The sequence below is a fragment of the Delphinapterus leucas genome, chromosome 14, assembly GCF_059928025.1.
Source record: "Delphinapterus leucas isolate spDelLeu-1000000601 "Yukka" chromosome 14, BTC_Dleu_Yukka2, whole genome shotgun sequence".
Lineage (NCBI taxonomy): Eukaryota > Metazoa > Chordata > Mammalia > Artiodactyla > Monodontidae > Delphinapterus > Delphinapterus leucas.
Window position 1 is genome coordinate 31,809,179 of NC_143142.1, and position 15,126 is coordinate 31,824,304.

General features: G+C 46.3%; 1 protein-coding gene across 1 annotated transcript in view; it reads left to right on the forward strand.

Moving 5' to 3' along the window:
* LAMA1 (laminin subunit alpha 1) overlaps positions 1–14,797 on the forward strand; it is a 160,694-nt gene extending 145,897 nt beyond the window's left edge. The window contains exons 56-63 of the mRNA XM_089894940.1: positions 2,155–2,290; positions 3,574–3,686; positions 6,930–7,119; positions 9,001–9,159; positions 9,662–9,815; positions 11,081–11,214; positions 13,772–13,994; positions 14,611–14,797. Coding sequence (XP_089751066.1) covers positions 2,155–2,290; positions 3,574–3,686; positions 6,930–7,119; positions 9,001–9,159; positions 9,662–9,815; positions 11,081–11,214; positions 13,772–13,994; positions 14,611–14,771 — 1,270 coding nt within the window. The 3' untranslated portion in view covers positions 14,772–14,797. The remainder of the gene's footprint in view (positions 1–2,154; positions 2,291–3,573; positions 3,687–6,929; positions 7,120–9,000; positions 9,160–9,661; positions 9,816–11,080; positions 11,215–13,771; positions 13,995–14,610) is intronic.
* Positions 14,798–15,126: the final 329 nt, after the last annotated feature.

Consider the following 15,126-nt stretch of genomic DNA (forward strand, 5'->3'; position numbering starts at 1 on the left):
TGGCCAGAGTACCAAGATGCTGTTAGCCCCATGGCTCAGAAGAAAAGGGAGAAAGAAAGAAAGGATAAAATAAAGTTGTTAAAATAAAAATTATTAAAAATAAAAAAATTAAAAAGTAGTAAAAGACAAGAAACAAGAGGGCAACCAAACCAAAAAACAAATCCATCAATGATAGCAATTGCTAAAAACTAAAAAAAAAAACAAAAACAAAACGGACAGACAGAACCTTAGGACAAATGGTAAAAGCAAAGCTGTACAGACAAAATCACACAAAGAAGCATACACATACACACTCACAAAAAGAGAAAAAAGAGGGCTTCCCTGGTGGCGCAGTGGTTGAGAGTCCGCCTGCCGATGCAGGGGACACGGGTTCGTGCCCCGGTCCGGGAAGATCCCACATGCCGTGGAGTGGCTGGGCCCGTGAGCCATGGCCGCTGAGCCTGCGCGTCCGGAGCCTGTGCTCCGCAACGGGAGAGGCCACAGCAGTGAGAGACCCACGTGCCACGAAAAAAATAGAGAAAAAGGAAAAAAAATATATCTAGACATAAAAAAAGAAGAGAGCAATCAAATCAATTAACAAATCTACCAATGATAATAAACTCTAATTACTAAACTAAGATAAACATAAAACCAGAAACAGATTAGATGCAGGAAGCAAACCCCAAGTCTACAGTTGCTCCCAACGTCTACCACCTCAATTTTGGGATGATTGGTTGTCTATTCAGGTATTCCACAGATGCAGGTACATCAAGTTGATTGTGGAGCTTGAATCCGCTGCTTCTGAGGCTGCTGGGAGAGATTTCCCTTTCTCTTCTTTGTTCTCACAGCTCCCAGGGGCTCAGCTTTGGATTTGGCCCCGCCTCTGCGTGTATGTCGCCGGAGGGTGTCAGTTCCCCGCCCAGACAGGACGGGGTTAAAGGAGCCGCTGATGCGGGGGCTCTGGCTCACTCGGCGGGGGGGTGGGTAGGGAGGGGTACGGATGCAGGGCAAGCCTGCGGTGGCAGAGTCCAGCATAACATTGCAACAGCCTGATGAACGCCATGTGTTCTCCCGGGGAAGTTGTCCCTGGAACATGGGACCCTGATAGTGGTGGGCCGCACAGGCTCCTGGGAGGGGAGGTGTGGAAAGTGACCTTCTTGTTCCTGAACGCCGTGAGACTGGGAACCTGATAGGGCAGAAACATCTATGTACTACTGTTCACAGCCATGTCCTCAGAAAGTGCCAACAAAGGACGTGCAGACAGGGGACATGTTGTAGAGTAAAGGGACATATGACAAGGGTAGTTCACGACTTCCTGGCAAAGGGAAACTGTGAGAAAGAAGCCAGTGTTTCATGGAGGCTGCTCTGCAGCGCTGTGGGAGCCACAGCCAGCTTCTTGCCCTGAGGCAGCCAAGCCAAGGCTGCAGGAGCAGGTGACAGCATTTGAGCTGACTCCTGAGGGACACTCAGGAATGGCCAGGTGGACACAGGGGGGGATGGGCTGCAGGGCGGGCGGACAGGGGGCTGCCATTTCAGGCAGAAGAATCAAACAAGACGATAGATAAGGGAGGTTATGTGGACTTCTAGTCACTGTGGGAGACGGTCAATTTGGTTACTCTGAGTATTATATTAATGTTTGTTTTTTAAAAAGTCAGGTTTATTGAGGTATAATTTAAATACAGCAAAATTAACTCTTTTAGGTGTACAGTTTGATGAGCTTTGACAAATACATAGTTAGATAAATACTACACATTTGATTGCCATCACCCCCAAAAAGTTTCCTTGTGTCCCTTTATAGTCAGTCATCTCCCACATGCTTAGTCCCTGGCAGCTGCTAATCTTATTTCTGTCTCTATAGTTTTGCCTTTCAGAATTGTAGTGTGTAGATTTTTTAAAAATTAATTTTTGGCTGCATTGGGTCTTTGTTGCTGCATGCGGGCTTTCTCTAGTTGCGGCAAGTGGGGGCTACTCTTCTATGCGGTGCGTGGGCTTCTCCTTGCAGTGGCTTCTCTTGTTGCGGAGCATGGGCTCTAGGTGTTCAGGCTTCAGTAGTTGTGGCACGCGTATATTAATGTTTTTTAATGGATTTTAAGTGTTCAATAATCACATGACCTTGGTTCATGGGTTGGTTTGTATTATCTCCATTAATTTTGAAAACACTTTGTTTGTATCTAGACTTTTGGATTTCACTAGTGCCACTGGCTATGAACACGTGGACTTGGACTCCTGCTTGCTCTCAAAACAGCCAAAGCTGGCTCTCCACGGAGAGGACGGCGAACTCCCGCCAGAGCCCCAGCCTTTACCAAGTCCAGTAAGAAGGGCTTTCTTTAATCTATGGTTCAGGTCCAGTCAGAAAAAAAGAGCACCACCCAGAGGACATTAAAATGGGGACCTCATGATAAATCCACAGGAGCACACAGAGGGAAGAGCTGGGGCCGCCCAGGGAGCGAGTCTGAGCAGAGCGTCTCCCAGTGGGTGCTGGAGCACAGAGAAGACAGGCCCTGCCAGGGAGGCAGGAAGGAGGGAGAGACACGCAGCTTCTCCCATTCACCCTCTAGCCTCCCAGCACTGCCTTCCATTGGCTGGATGAACCAGTTGGAAGCCACTTTCCAAAGGAATCTGGGAGTTACAGGGTCACCCCTGTGATGAGAAGCAGGGGGGCAAGCAGGATGGCTCTCTGAGAAAACAGCATATCAGACATGGCAGAGTGTCCCGAGCTGCAAGCTCTAATGCTCGGGTGTGTCTTTTGGTTGCCACACAGCCAGCTTTGAGGCAGAGGCTTTATAAGGACTCAGTATCACTTTGGATTTAGTCAGAAACATGAAAATAAGTATTTATATAGGCCGTCGTACATATCGTTGCTTTAAAAAAAAAGATTTGATTCATCTAGGAAAAGCCAGTTTGACCAAGTATTTTTAACAGCAGCCATTGTTAGTTTTCACTTTTCTTTCCCTTTTCTGATTTATCTACTTCCTTGGTTGAAAGTTTACACTCTGATTTAGATGGCACAATCACACAAAAGCAGTACCTTGCAAGCAGGGCCCATCTTTGAGTTCAGGACAGTTGTCTTGGTAGCATCTGTCCACCGACCTGGAAAACTGAGTCTAAGGCCTCACTTGGTCCGGAGTCAGGGCACCTGCCCCTCCAGCCCAGCTCCTCCTGGCTGCACCCGCTCCTGTCTGGGTGGAACTGGCTCGGCCTGTCACCTGTGGGCACTTACAGCTGCCCGGTGCTTGTGAGGCAGGTGCTCCTGTAACCGCTGACATCCTCAGGCCCTCCCCAGAGCAGGGGTTTCAGGGGCACAGGGGCGCAGAGCAAGGCCTTTGCCCCTTAGGCCTGATGAAAATTCATGGGAATTTAGGTGAACTTGAGTGGGGCTGAGGTGAAAAAAACTCTAATTGCCTTCTCAGAGAGATAAAGAAAGGGATGTGTAGTAAACTGTTCGAAGCAAAAAAAGGAAAATCGGTGCTGTGTGTTTGTGTTGCTGGTGCTCTGACACAGTTGCTTCTGAGATGTTTCCCTCGTGGAAAAACGCATCAGTGTTAGTGGGGGTCTTGGTCGTGTGTGGCTGAGAACCATGTGCATGTCTTACAGGAATTGTGTGTCGTGGACAGAGCCCCGGAGTACGTCCCCAACGCCCACCAGTTCGGCCTCGCAGGAGGCAGCCACTTGGTGCTGCCCTTTAATCAGCTGGCTGTCAGAAAGAGGTAGGCATTGCTCTAACGTCCTCATGAGTTATCTCACTGCTAGATGAGTCCAGGACGTATTCTTCAGCAATGGGTCTTTTCTAGAAGAAGCTTCTTGTGTTTCACCATGGAGTGTTCAACTTGCCACCATAGGGCAGCAGTGAGAAGGCAAAGAGGGGAAGGCAGCCTCTGTGGACCTCAGATGCTTAAACGTGATTAAGTGGGGTGCTGTGGTTTGTTACCCCATCTTGATGATGGCTGGTTGCTGCCTGTCTGTGTGTATGTAGGAAAGCACGTAGGTATCTAAATCCCCCTTCCTTCTGGAATCCCAGGTTCTCTGGATCTATCATCTGGCCTTTGAACCCCATTCTACAGTAAGCATTCACTAATCTGATGAAACTGCCTACCCAAACTTTCACTGTGCCCCCAAATCCCTGATGCCACACCCACACCAGTCTGCACGTTCCCCCGGCCCTCACACATGCCTGTCCCAGGTACCCTTCTCTGTTCAGTGAAAGCGGCTCACATCCCAGGGATCTCATGACCGAGGACCCACAGTCCTCCCCGCTCTTCCTGTGGCTCAGCCCTGAGGTCCGCACCTTCAGGCCTGCCATGCTCTTGTGCCTCTGCCGTGTCATCTGAGCTCACCGCCCCAGTACACATCTCGGCTCAGCGTCTTCTCTTTGCAGCCCCTGCCATCGTTTGTTCCCCATGAGTTCAGCAGCCACCCAGCACCTCATCTTTGAGGTCCTCTGGCTTAGATATGTGTTTTCGTCCTTCCCTCTGAGCCACCCTCTCCCATGCTCACACCCTTGAGTACTACATAAGTACCCACCCTACCTCCACAACCTCTACCTTAAGCATCCTACTAAACCCTCTTCCTCCTCCTTACTTCCGGCTCCAGCAGTCCCTCAACTGCATCAAGACCCCTGAGCCCTCATGCTTTCTCAGCATCATCACCCTTTTTCTGTCTCCCACAGCACAGTTTACCCCCTTACCCAGATAGGTTTGATGCCTTTATTACAGGTGTTCCTCTGCAAACTCCCTTAACCCTCTCATCTCTTCACTGTGACCCCAGGTAAAGCCCATACGGGGCCTGATCCATGCCAGAACCCGAGCTGGTAGTCAGGGCTGCAGAGATGCATCTCTTTTTCCTACCTGGTTTGACTTTAAAGCTGTGGCCACAGATCTCAGATGGAACCTCCAAACTCCAAATGTATGGGGAGCCAGTATACGTCTCTAATACATTCACTTTTATTTTTCGTAGCTTCTTCTCTTCTTTCAAAACTCTATGCATCCCCACAGCTCCCTTCATGCCCCAGCTGCTGTCTTGCGTCACTGAGAAGAAAGAGCCCGTTCTTCTGTCCACCATCAGAAGGAGCACCCTGCCTCTGTCCCCCCGCCCCTCCCCTGCCACATGGAGGAAGGGTTCTTGTCTTGCCCACTGGAGCCGTCACCCCTCCTCCCAGGACACGGGCAGCATCCATTTCTCCCTCTTTCATACCTGATCCTGTCAGCACACAGAATCACTTCCATCACCCCGTCATCAGGGAGACCAAGGAGCAAACACTTGTACCAGAGACCATCTCGGTATTTTACACACAAACCCCAACTTAGTCCTCATAATTATCCTGTGAGGAGGGTATTATCTTCATTTTATAGACCAGGAAATTGAGGCACCTGCTCAGACTCCTACCCGGTGCTTGTGACCACTGCGCCGACTTCCTCTCTAGGAGTTCCTAACTTTTAAAACAGAAATGCTCTGGTACACTGCACACCCCAGCCCACCCCACTCAATATCCCGGCTCTGCTTCACAGTGGAACGTCTTGGAAGAGTTGCCTTACGTGGCTGTCTGTCTTTCCCCGCCTCCCCTTCCCTCCTCTCCCCACCTGGTCAGCCTCGCCTCGCTCCTCGCCAGGTCGTCGGAGCCCTGCTGCGGCCACGTCCGTGCGTGGTGGTGCCGCCCCCTCCAGGCGCTCAGCGGCATCAGCGCCCCGGGCCCCTCTGCGTCCTTCGCAGCCGAGGCGCCACGCTCCCCTCACCCCTGCCCCGCCCGCTGCTCAGTCTCCTCCTCTGGCTCCTCTGCTATCAGAGGGGGCAGCGTCCCTCCCGCCTCCCCTCCACGGCGCCTTCTGTGTTCCAGTGGCTGTGAAATGCCATCTATTCGCACCAGCACCCACATCACTAGCTCTGAGCTCCACCCAGAACTCAGGGGCTGTACACCCAACCACCTGGACATCTCCACGTGGATGGGGACAGGCCTCTCAGCCTCAGTGCACCCAGAGAGAGTTCACCGTCTCCCCGAAACCTGCATTTCTGTAGGCGTCACCACCATTCACCTGGCTGCCCAAGGCCCACACCTAGAGCTTGTTCCTTCCCTTGCTCTCCAAATTTAGTCCCTTAGCAAGTCCTGAGGCTTCTTCATCCAGAACATTTCATGTGTTACTTCACCTCCTCCGCGTTCCCCCTGCCCCAGCCACCCTGGTCTGAGCCCCAATCTGGCCTTTGTGGACTCTTGTAACAGCTGCCAGCCTGACACCTGCTGTCACCCTGGCCCCATCTGATTTGCTCTCCACATCACAGGTTCTTTTTAATATATAAATCCAGCCATGCCCATCCCCCTTCTTAAAACCCTCCCGTGACTTCCCACTGCACTTACACTGAAATCTGCCACGCTCTCCTTCCCCTGTCCCCGTGTGCCTCAGTGACCCTGTGCTCCCTTCTGTGGGAAGACACCCAGACGAAACCTTCCTCCACCCCTATGTGGTGCCGTCTCCCACATGGCCCCCTTGGGGATTGCTGGCTGACCACCAGAATCAACCGGTTGTTTTCACATACTCTGCACTGTCTGAAAACGAAATGCAGGCCTTTCCTGCAGAGGTTTGTGGGGCTTCCTCCTGTCTTTCATTCAGATCTCAGAAATAACCATCTTTCAGAGTTGCCTGCCCTGACTACTTAATGTAGCCACCACTTGGGCCTTCACATGCCCCAGTTTTAACCCTCTGATATATTTCTGGTATTAGTTTCAGCGGGGAAGGGACCTTCCTCGGTTCACTGCTTGATCCTCTGCTCCTACAACCGTTCCTGGCAGGTGGAGGTACACAGTAACCATGAGTTGAATGAATGGATAATAAGTAAATGAAGGGATGAATGACCTGAGATGTTAAATATAAATGTTGAAACACTTATTGGGGTCTCTCTTTGAGGTTAAAGAGTAAAAGTGAAAGCATATTCCTGAGAGCTGAGCTCTTGCTTCCCTCCAGGCTCTTGGTCCAGCTAAGCATCCGAACGTTCGCCTCCAGTGGCCTGGTTTACTACATGGCTCATCAGAACCAGGTTGACTACGCCACGCTCCAGCTGCATGGGGGCCGCCTCCACTTCATGTTCGATCTTGGGAAGGGCAGGACAAAAGTCTCACACCCTGCGCTGCTCAGTGATGGCCAGTGGCACACGGTACGCTCTCAGGAAGCTGTGATCACTCGTTGTGAGTTTTGCTCCACGTGTCCCTAGTGTCCACTCCATTTCACAGTAGTGGGATCATCCCCTTTGATTTCCAGCTTGCTTTGTGTCTGACATCTGCCCTATAGAATGTAAACTCCTTGCAGGCAGGGACGTTTTCTGCTTCTGGAAATATCCCCAGGGCCTCACTCAGTGCCTGACACTTAGTAGGCACTCAGCAAACATTGGTAAATGAACAAAAGGCACCAGAAATGTCCTTGGCTTGACGAGAAGTAAATCAAGCCCAGGGTGGCATGAATGGGCCAAACCTGACATCATGGCATTTGTGTTCTTGTGACTAGGACTCTGGAGCATGCTGTATTCTTTTTTTTTTTTAATTTAATTTGTTTTTTTCTATACAGCAGGTTATTATCTATTTTATACATATCAGTGTATACACGTCAATCCCAATCGCCCAATTCATCACACCACCCCCCCGCCCCGATCCCCACCACTTTCCCCCCTTGGTGTCCATACGTTTGTTCTCTACATCTGTGTCTCAATTTCTGCCCTGCAAACCTGTTCATCTATACCATTTCTCTAGGTTCCACATATATGCGTTAATATACAATATTTGTTTTTCTCTTTCTGACTTACTTCACTCTGTATGACAGTCCCTAGATTCATCCATGTTTCTACAAATGACCCAGTTTCGTTCCTTTTTATAGCTGAGTAATATTCTGTTGTATATATGCACCACATCTTCTTTATCCATTCGTCTGTCGATGGGCATTTAGGTTGCTTCCATGACCTGGCTATTGTAAATAGTGCTGCAATGAACATTGGGGTGCATGTGTCTTTCTGAATTACGGTTTTCTCAGGGTATATGCCCAGTAGTGGGATTGCTGGGTCGTATGGTAGTTCTATTTTTAGTTTTTTAAGGAACCTCCATACTGTTCTCCATAGTGGCTGTATCAATTCACATTCCCACCAACAGTGCAAGAGGGTTCCCTTTTCTCCACACCCTCTCCAGCATTTGCTGTTTGTAGATTTTCTGATGATGCCCATTCTAACTGGTGTGAGGTGATACCTCATTGTAGTTTTGATGTGCATTTCTCTAATAATTAGTGATGATGAGCAGCTTTTCATGTGCCTCTTGGCCATCTGTATGTCTTCTTTGGAGAAATGTCTTTTTAGGTCTTCTGCCCATTTTTGGATTGGGTTGTTTTTTTAATACTGAGCTGCATGAGCTGTTTATATATTTTGGAGATTAATCCTTTGTCTGTTGATTCATTTGCAAATATTTTCTCCCATTCTGAGGGTTGTCTTTTTGTCTTGTTTGTAGTTTCCTTTGCTTTTGTAAAAGCTTTTAAGTTTCATTAGGTCCTATTTGTTTATTTTTGTTTTTATTTCCATTACTCTAGGAGGTGGATCAAAAAAGATCTTGCTGTGATTTATGTCAGAGTGTGCTTCCTATGTGTTCCTCTAAGAGTTTTATAGTGTCTGGTCTTACATTTAGGTCTCTAATCCATTTTGAGTTTATTTTTGTGTATGGTGTTAGGGAGTGTTCTAATTTCATTCTTTTACATGTAGCTGTCCAGCTTTCCCAGCACGACTTATTGAAGAAGCTGTCTTTTCTCCATTGTATATCCTTGCCTCCATTGTCATAGACTAGTTGCCCATAGGTGCGTGGGTTTATCTCTGGGCTTTCTATACTGTTCCATTGATCTATATTTCTGTTTTTGGAGCATGCTGTGTTCTAACCAGCTCCAGGCTCAGCCTCCTCTCAACACCAACTGTGTGAAAACCTGAGCCATACCTTTAGGATTTCATTCAGGTTATTACTGCTATTTCTCAGATTTCTTAGAAATTATGCATGTTTTCACATCGCTCTAGGTCAAGACAGAGTACTTTAAAAGGAAGGGCTTCATGACAGTTGATGGCCAGGAATCGCCCATGGTGACCACGGCGGGAGATGCTACCACGTTGGATGTGGAAGGAAAGTTGTACCTAGGAGGCCTTCCCTCCGAGTACAGGGCCAGGAACATTGGAAATGTAAGCAGCATTTTCTCTCTGGGCCCATTTTGCCTTTACTGTGGTTGTGTTTGTTTTGTGGAGGAATATGTTTATGTTTAAATTATCTTGTTTGCGCCCAGGGCTTGGCTGCAAGATGCAAGCCTTTCAATCCACATTCCTAGATTGTGTGTTGGAGCTCCTCCTTGAAGCCCAACCAGCCTTCCTGCTGGTTAGTTAACAAACAGTTCCCTTTCTACAGCCACTTAGCCCCAGTACAGTGCAGGAAAGTCTGGCAAATTTGTATTTGCAGATTAGAAAACCCCACATTCTTAATTTCCACAATATTTACTCAAAATAATATAAAACCCTTTTACTACATTATAGTAACTTGAAGTTAGACATTCATGTGAAGTACTGTGGCAATGAGATTTTTAAAACAGAAAGGCAGTATTTTAATGTGTTTTGTTGACGTGTAGGGAAAATTTGTGCTTGCCCTTCTCACTGTCCTCACCATCATCTACTCCTGCATCATTTGGCTTAGATCACCCACAGCATCCCCGCTTGCATTGGGGAGGTGACAGTGAACAGCAAACAGCTGGACGAGGACAGCCCAGTGTCTGCGTTTGCAGTAAACAGGTGCTATGCAGCAGCCCAGGAAGGAACTTTCTTTGAAGGAAGTGGGTATGCAGCCCTTGGTATGTATAATCAACAATCTCGAAAGAAATCTCTGGGACGCACCTGCACTCCTAAGATGATATGGGTCCAAGAACTATATGATAGGACAGGACCCACTGCACAAGCTGCAGCAAGATCATGTTTCGTGAAATGTTCTAGCGTATTCTGGCTTCTCAGCTTCTAGCATAAAAGCCTTCTCACCTCTTGTGCTATCCAGGTGGCTTCCTCCCACCAGGGGTGGTGCCACTCCAGACGGAGTGCAACATGTGGTGCTGGTTTCATCTGTACTTTCCCCAAATTTACATAAGGCATACTTTCCCTGTCCAAGTTAATTAGGACCTTTGAATTCAAAATCAGTAGCATAAAATGTCTGGACCAGCCAGCCAAATGTGAGTCAGATTTGATGAAGAAATTAACCCCATTTAGGTTGTTGAAATATTAATCAGTTATAAGTAGAGGAATGTAAATCTCTAAAATGCCTTAGAATGTAAAGTCCTCAAGGCTTAGAACTAGCCCTTGTAATATATCTTACATTCTCTCCCCATTTTAGATGCTTGATTTGCTGGTTAACTTCCTGTTTGCACTCAGAACCATGCTTTTCTGGCCCCATTCTTCTTTCTATCACAGAGAACTAATTTCTGGGCTCCTTTGCCCTGGCTTCCAGGAAGGCTCTAGTGGAAAACTGAGGTTGGGAGGGAGGAGGGGAAAGCCAGCAGGCTTCCTTCCTTCACTCTGTGCTTCCAAGATCTAGTAGCACCACCTTCTCCCATTTTTCCTTCAGCCCTGGGCACGGTAACAACTGCCTGCTATTGCTAATATCCCTAACCTATCTCAGCTTTTTTATCACCTGAATGAAAAATTCATTCAATTAAAAAAAAAGCCTAGTGTGGACTCCGACTAATATACTCAGCAAATAATGACATACCCAGTAAGTAGATATTGGGAAAATAAAGTGCATTCTTCCTGGATAAATGATGATGGAGTTACATGGATCAAATCCCTTGTGATTTTTTTTACCCACATGGCTGTAGCTGGGAGGATGTGCCTACCTCAGCTCTAGTCAGCTTCATCCTACAGAGATGCAAGCTGAGGCTCAGGGGTTGGAAATGACTTGCTGGTGGGGGTGGAACCGGATTCAGAGAAAGAGGTGGAGCCAGCTCTCCTGACCCTCATCAGGAGCCCAAATGCACAGCCAGCCAGCCCAGCCTGAGGCCATTCTGAGCCTGGGCCTTCCTGGGCAGGGCCAGGCCTCACCACCAACTGGGGATCTTCCTTGGTTTTTCAGTCAAAGAAGGCTACAAAGTACGATCAGATGTGAACATTACGCTGGAGTTTCGTACCTCCTCAGAGAATGGTGTCCTCCTGGGGATCAGCAGTGCCAAAGTGGATGCCATCGGATTAGAGATTGTAAATGGCAAGGTGGGTGCTGAATCTGGATGGGGTCCCCCCGCCTCACCCCAGTGTCAGAGACAGAGCAGTTAAGAAACAGTAGACATATCTAGAACCAAATTTCCAATTATTCACTTTAGTGGAATGGAGAAAAGGCTGATTAATATTTAAAAATAGATAATCCTAAAAAAGCTTTTTAAAAATAATTTTTTGGGCTTCCCTGATGGCGCAGTGGTTGAGAGTCCGCCTGCCGATGCAAGGGACACGGGTTCGTGACCCGGTCCGGGAAGATCCCACATGCTGCGGAGCAGCTGGGCTCGTGAGCCATGGCCACTGAGCCTGCGCGTCCAGAGCCTGTACTCCGCAACGGGAGAGGCCACAACAGTGAGAGGCCCGCATACCCGCCCCCCCCCCCCCAAAATTTATATTTTTGAAATTAAATGTAAAGCAAAACTGCAACTGCAATACAAAAAACTTTTTTTTCCCTGAAAACCATCTGAAAGTAAGTTACCAACCTAATGCCCCACTCTCCCTAATATTGGTTAACTTTTTATTTGGAAATTATTATAGATGATAGAAGCTGCAATGTAATGTACAGGGAGGTCCTGTACACCTAGGTTTCTCCAGGGTTAGCATCCTGCATAACTAGTACATCAAATCTATGAAACTGACATTGGCTCAATCCACAGAGGTTATTCAGTTACGCTAGTTATACGTGTTTACGAGAGTGTGTGTAGCTCTTCACAGTTTTATCACACGTGTAGCTTCATGTAACCACCACAATCAGGACAGTGGTACCATTACCACAAGGCTCCCTCAAGCCACCACCTTCATATCCACGCCGACTCTCTCCCTGCATCCCTCACCCACCCCTGGCAACCACTGATCTGCTTTCTGTCGCTCTGATTGTTATTTCACAACTGTTACATAAATTAAATCATGTAATTCTCTTGAGATTGGCTTTTTACACTCTCTCTCATTTCCTGGCAGTTCATCCAGGTTTGTTGTGAATCTCGAAGACAATTCATTTCTTTTTATTGCAGAGTATTCCATAAGATGGATGCACAACAGTCTAATTTTTTTAATACAAAAACATAATTGTTTTCTATAACTTCCTTATCCCCAGAGAGCCAGATGAGAACTTGGGAAGGTCTGCTATACCACTCATCAGACATGGGGAGTCAAGGTGGTGGTCTCTCGGGTCCTCTCTCTCCCTAATGCACTTTTACTGCACTGTGGTTAACTCATGTTGTTGTGGGACTATGATGCTTGACTCTTCCTGAGCTACTTACTGCCTCCTAGAAGGCAAGGAACAAGTCTCTTGATTCTCCCAAACTTATTAGCTTGTTTCTCACATTTCCCTACTTACTCCCCACTGGGACTTTGGCCCCTAGGATATCCTAGAATGGGGGTGGGGAGGATATAAATAAAGTCACAAGTCCTTCACCTCTTCTCCCCCTTTATGTCATCTTCATGTTGAAACAAAAGTGCCTTTACATCCTATTGCTGACGCTCTGCATAGCCAACATCTTTTCTTAGCTGTACTTCAAAAGAATTTTGAAAATTTTTTTATCCATTTGTACATTTAAAAATTTTTAATTTTATTTATTTATTTTTGGCTGTGTTGGGTCTTTGTTGCGTGCAGGCTTTCTCTAGTTGTGGTGAGTGGGGGCTACTCCTTGCTGCCGTGTGCGGGCTTCTCATTGCGGTGGCTTCTCTTGTTGTGGAGCACGGGCTCCAGGCACGTGGGCTTCAGTAGCTGTGGCTCACAGGCTCTAGAGCACAGGCTCAGTAGTTGCATCTCACGGGCTTAGTTACTCCGTGGCATGTGGGAGCTTTCCAGACCAGAGCTCGAATCCGCATCCCCCGCCTTGGCAGGCAGATTCTTAACCACTGTGCCACCAGGGAAGCCCCATTTGCACATTTTTATGTGACATCTGAAAAATGTTATAAGTGTAACAGTTGCAAAAATGTAATTTCTGACGTATTGTATATTTTACTTCTATTATTAGCTTATTATTCTTTTAAAAATATTTCTGGTGGTTGCCTAAGTCTTTACAGTATATCTCTTTAATTTGTCACAGTCTACCTTGAAATGAGTAGCTTCACATATAGCATAAGAACCTTACAACAGGATAGTCACAATTCTTCCCTCTCACCTTCTGCAGGTCTCCAATTTTTTGTGCTACCACTTGCTGTAGTAGAGCATCTATGGTTTGTCAGAAGGGAGTTAGTAAATGTTCCTTCACAGGTGCTATAGCAACTTCTAGGAACCGACACCCTCAGTAAACCCATGCCCTCCTGTTGTGCTGAAAATGAGGCACTGATCTGAGGATGCAATGCTAAGATCGTGGCTCAGGCTTGTTCCCATGGAGGTGGCCATTTTCCATTCTGAAACCTCAGGAATAGGATAGCATCAGAATTCTTAAGAGGCTATTTTTCAAAACCATTGTTTGTTTTTCATAGTTAGCCCTCCTTTTTAGAAGAATGCTCTGATGTTTTCCACTCCAAGAACATTATGTGAATGGACTGGGTTCCTTAAATAGGGAAAAATTCACCAAGATATTTGCTTGTGTCTGTTGTTTAGCTCTTGTTTCACGTTAACAATGGTGCTGGTAGGATAACAGCCACATACGAACCCAGTGCTCCCAATACTCTCTGTGATGGAAAATGGCACACACTTCAGGCAAACAAAAGCAAACATCGCGTGGTTCTGATTGTCGATGGGAATGCAGTTCGAGCTGAAAGTCTACACACCCAGTCTACCTCTGCTGACACCAACAATCCCATTTATGTTGGTGGCTATCCTGGTGCGTATGTCGTCTGCTCTGCTCATTCACTTTTGAGGGGCATTGCCACTGGGGAAAGTCTTAGTTCATGTGGATATAGAATAGGGATGAAGAAAAATACATGGCTTGGGTGACAAATCCTTTACCATTTTAGAAAGTCTATTTCAAATTCCTAGGAATTCTTGGAAAAATTAAAATAATCTACGCATATAAGGTAATCACTAAGACTCTGAGAACATCAGATGTGATGTACGGGAAGCTGGATGACTTCACCGAGAAACATCTTCTCAGATGACCCCCAAGTTGGGAATCATTTTAGGGGTCAGTAATCATTTTAGAGGACAAACGTGTCTTATCCTCTCACATCGATTTTTGGATTCAAATTATGCAATTTAGATGTTCCAAGTAATTGATACAAACGTTAATAAAAAATATCTTTTATGACTTTTTAAGTCACTGTACCTTAACATTGTTTATTAATAGTTTTCTATGAATTCTGCTATCACTGAAGCCACTTATGTAGAAAAATATTCTTCTAATTTTGATCTGGAAACCACAAGAAGTTATTTTTGTTCCTACTGTGCTACCTATGTCATTTAGCAAAATTTAACACTATCTTCTCTTCTTTCCTAAACAGCTGATGTAAAGCAAAACTGCCTGAGCAGCCAGACCTCCTTCCGGGGCTGTTTGCGAAAACTCACTCTAATTAAGGGCCCACAAGTGCAATCCTATGACTTCAGCACAGCTTTTGACCTACAAGGAGTTTTCCCTCATTCCTGTCCTGGGACTGAGTCCTGAACTTTGGGGAACGCCTCAGTTGGGAATCATCATTTATATTTTGAGGAAAATTATTTGGTGAATTAAAACCTTTACAGTTCAGATTTCATTTCCAACTCAGGTTAAATGTTTCCAGAGAGAAATTTTTTGTTTATGTCAAACTAAAACCACATGTACAACAAATACCTCTATTAAATAGTTTAAAATGTAAATTGAATTCACTGGCTCTTTCTTTAAAGTTTTTTAAGTGAAACTTTTAAAATGTTGAATATTCTATTGATTACTTGACAGTATTTCATGTTCTGCATTTTGAGCTTTTAAAAAATAAAATATCACTATACACAATAATAGATTAGAGCAGCGTATGAATACTTTC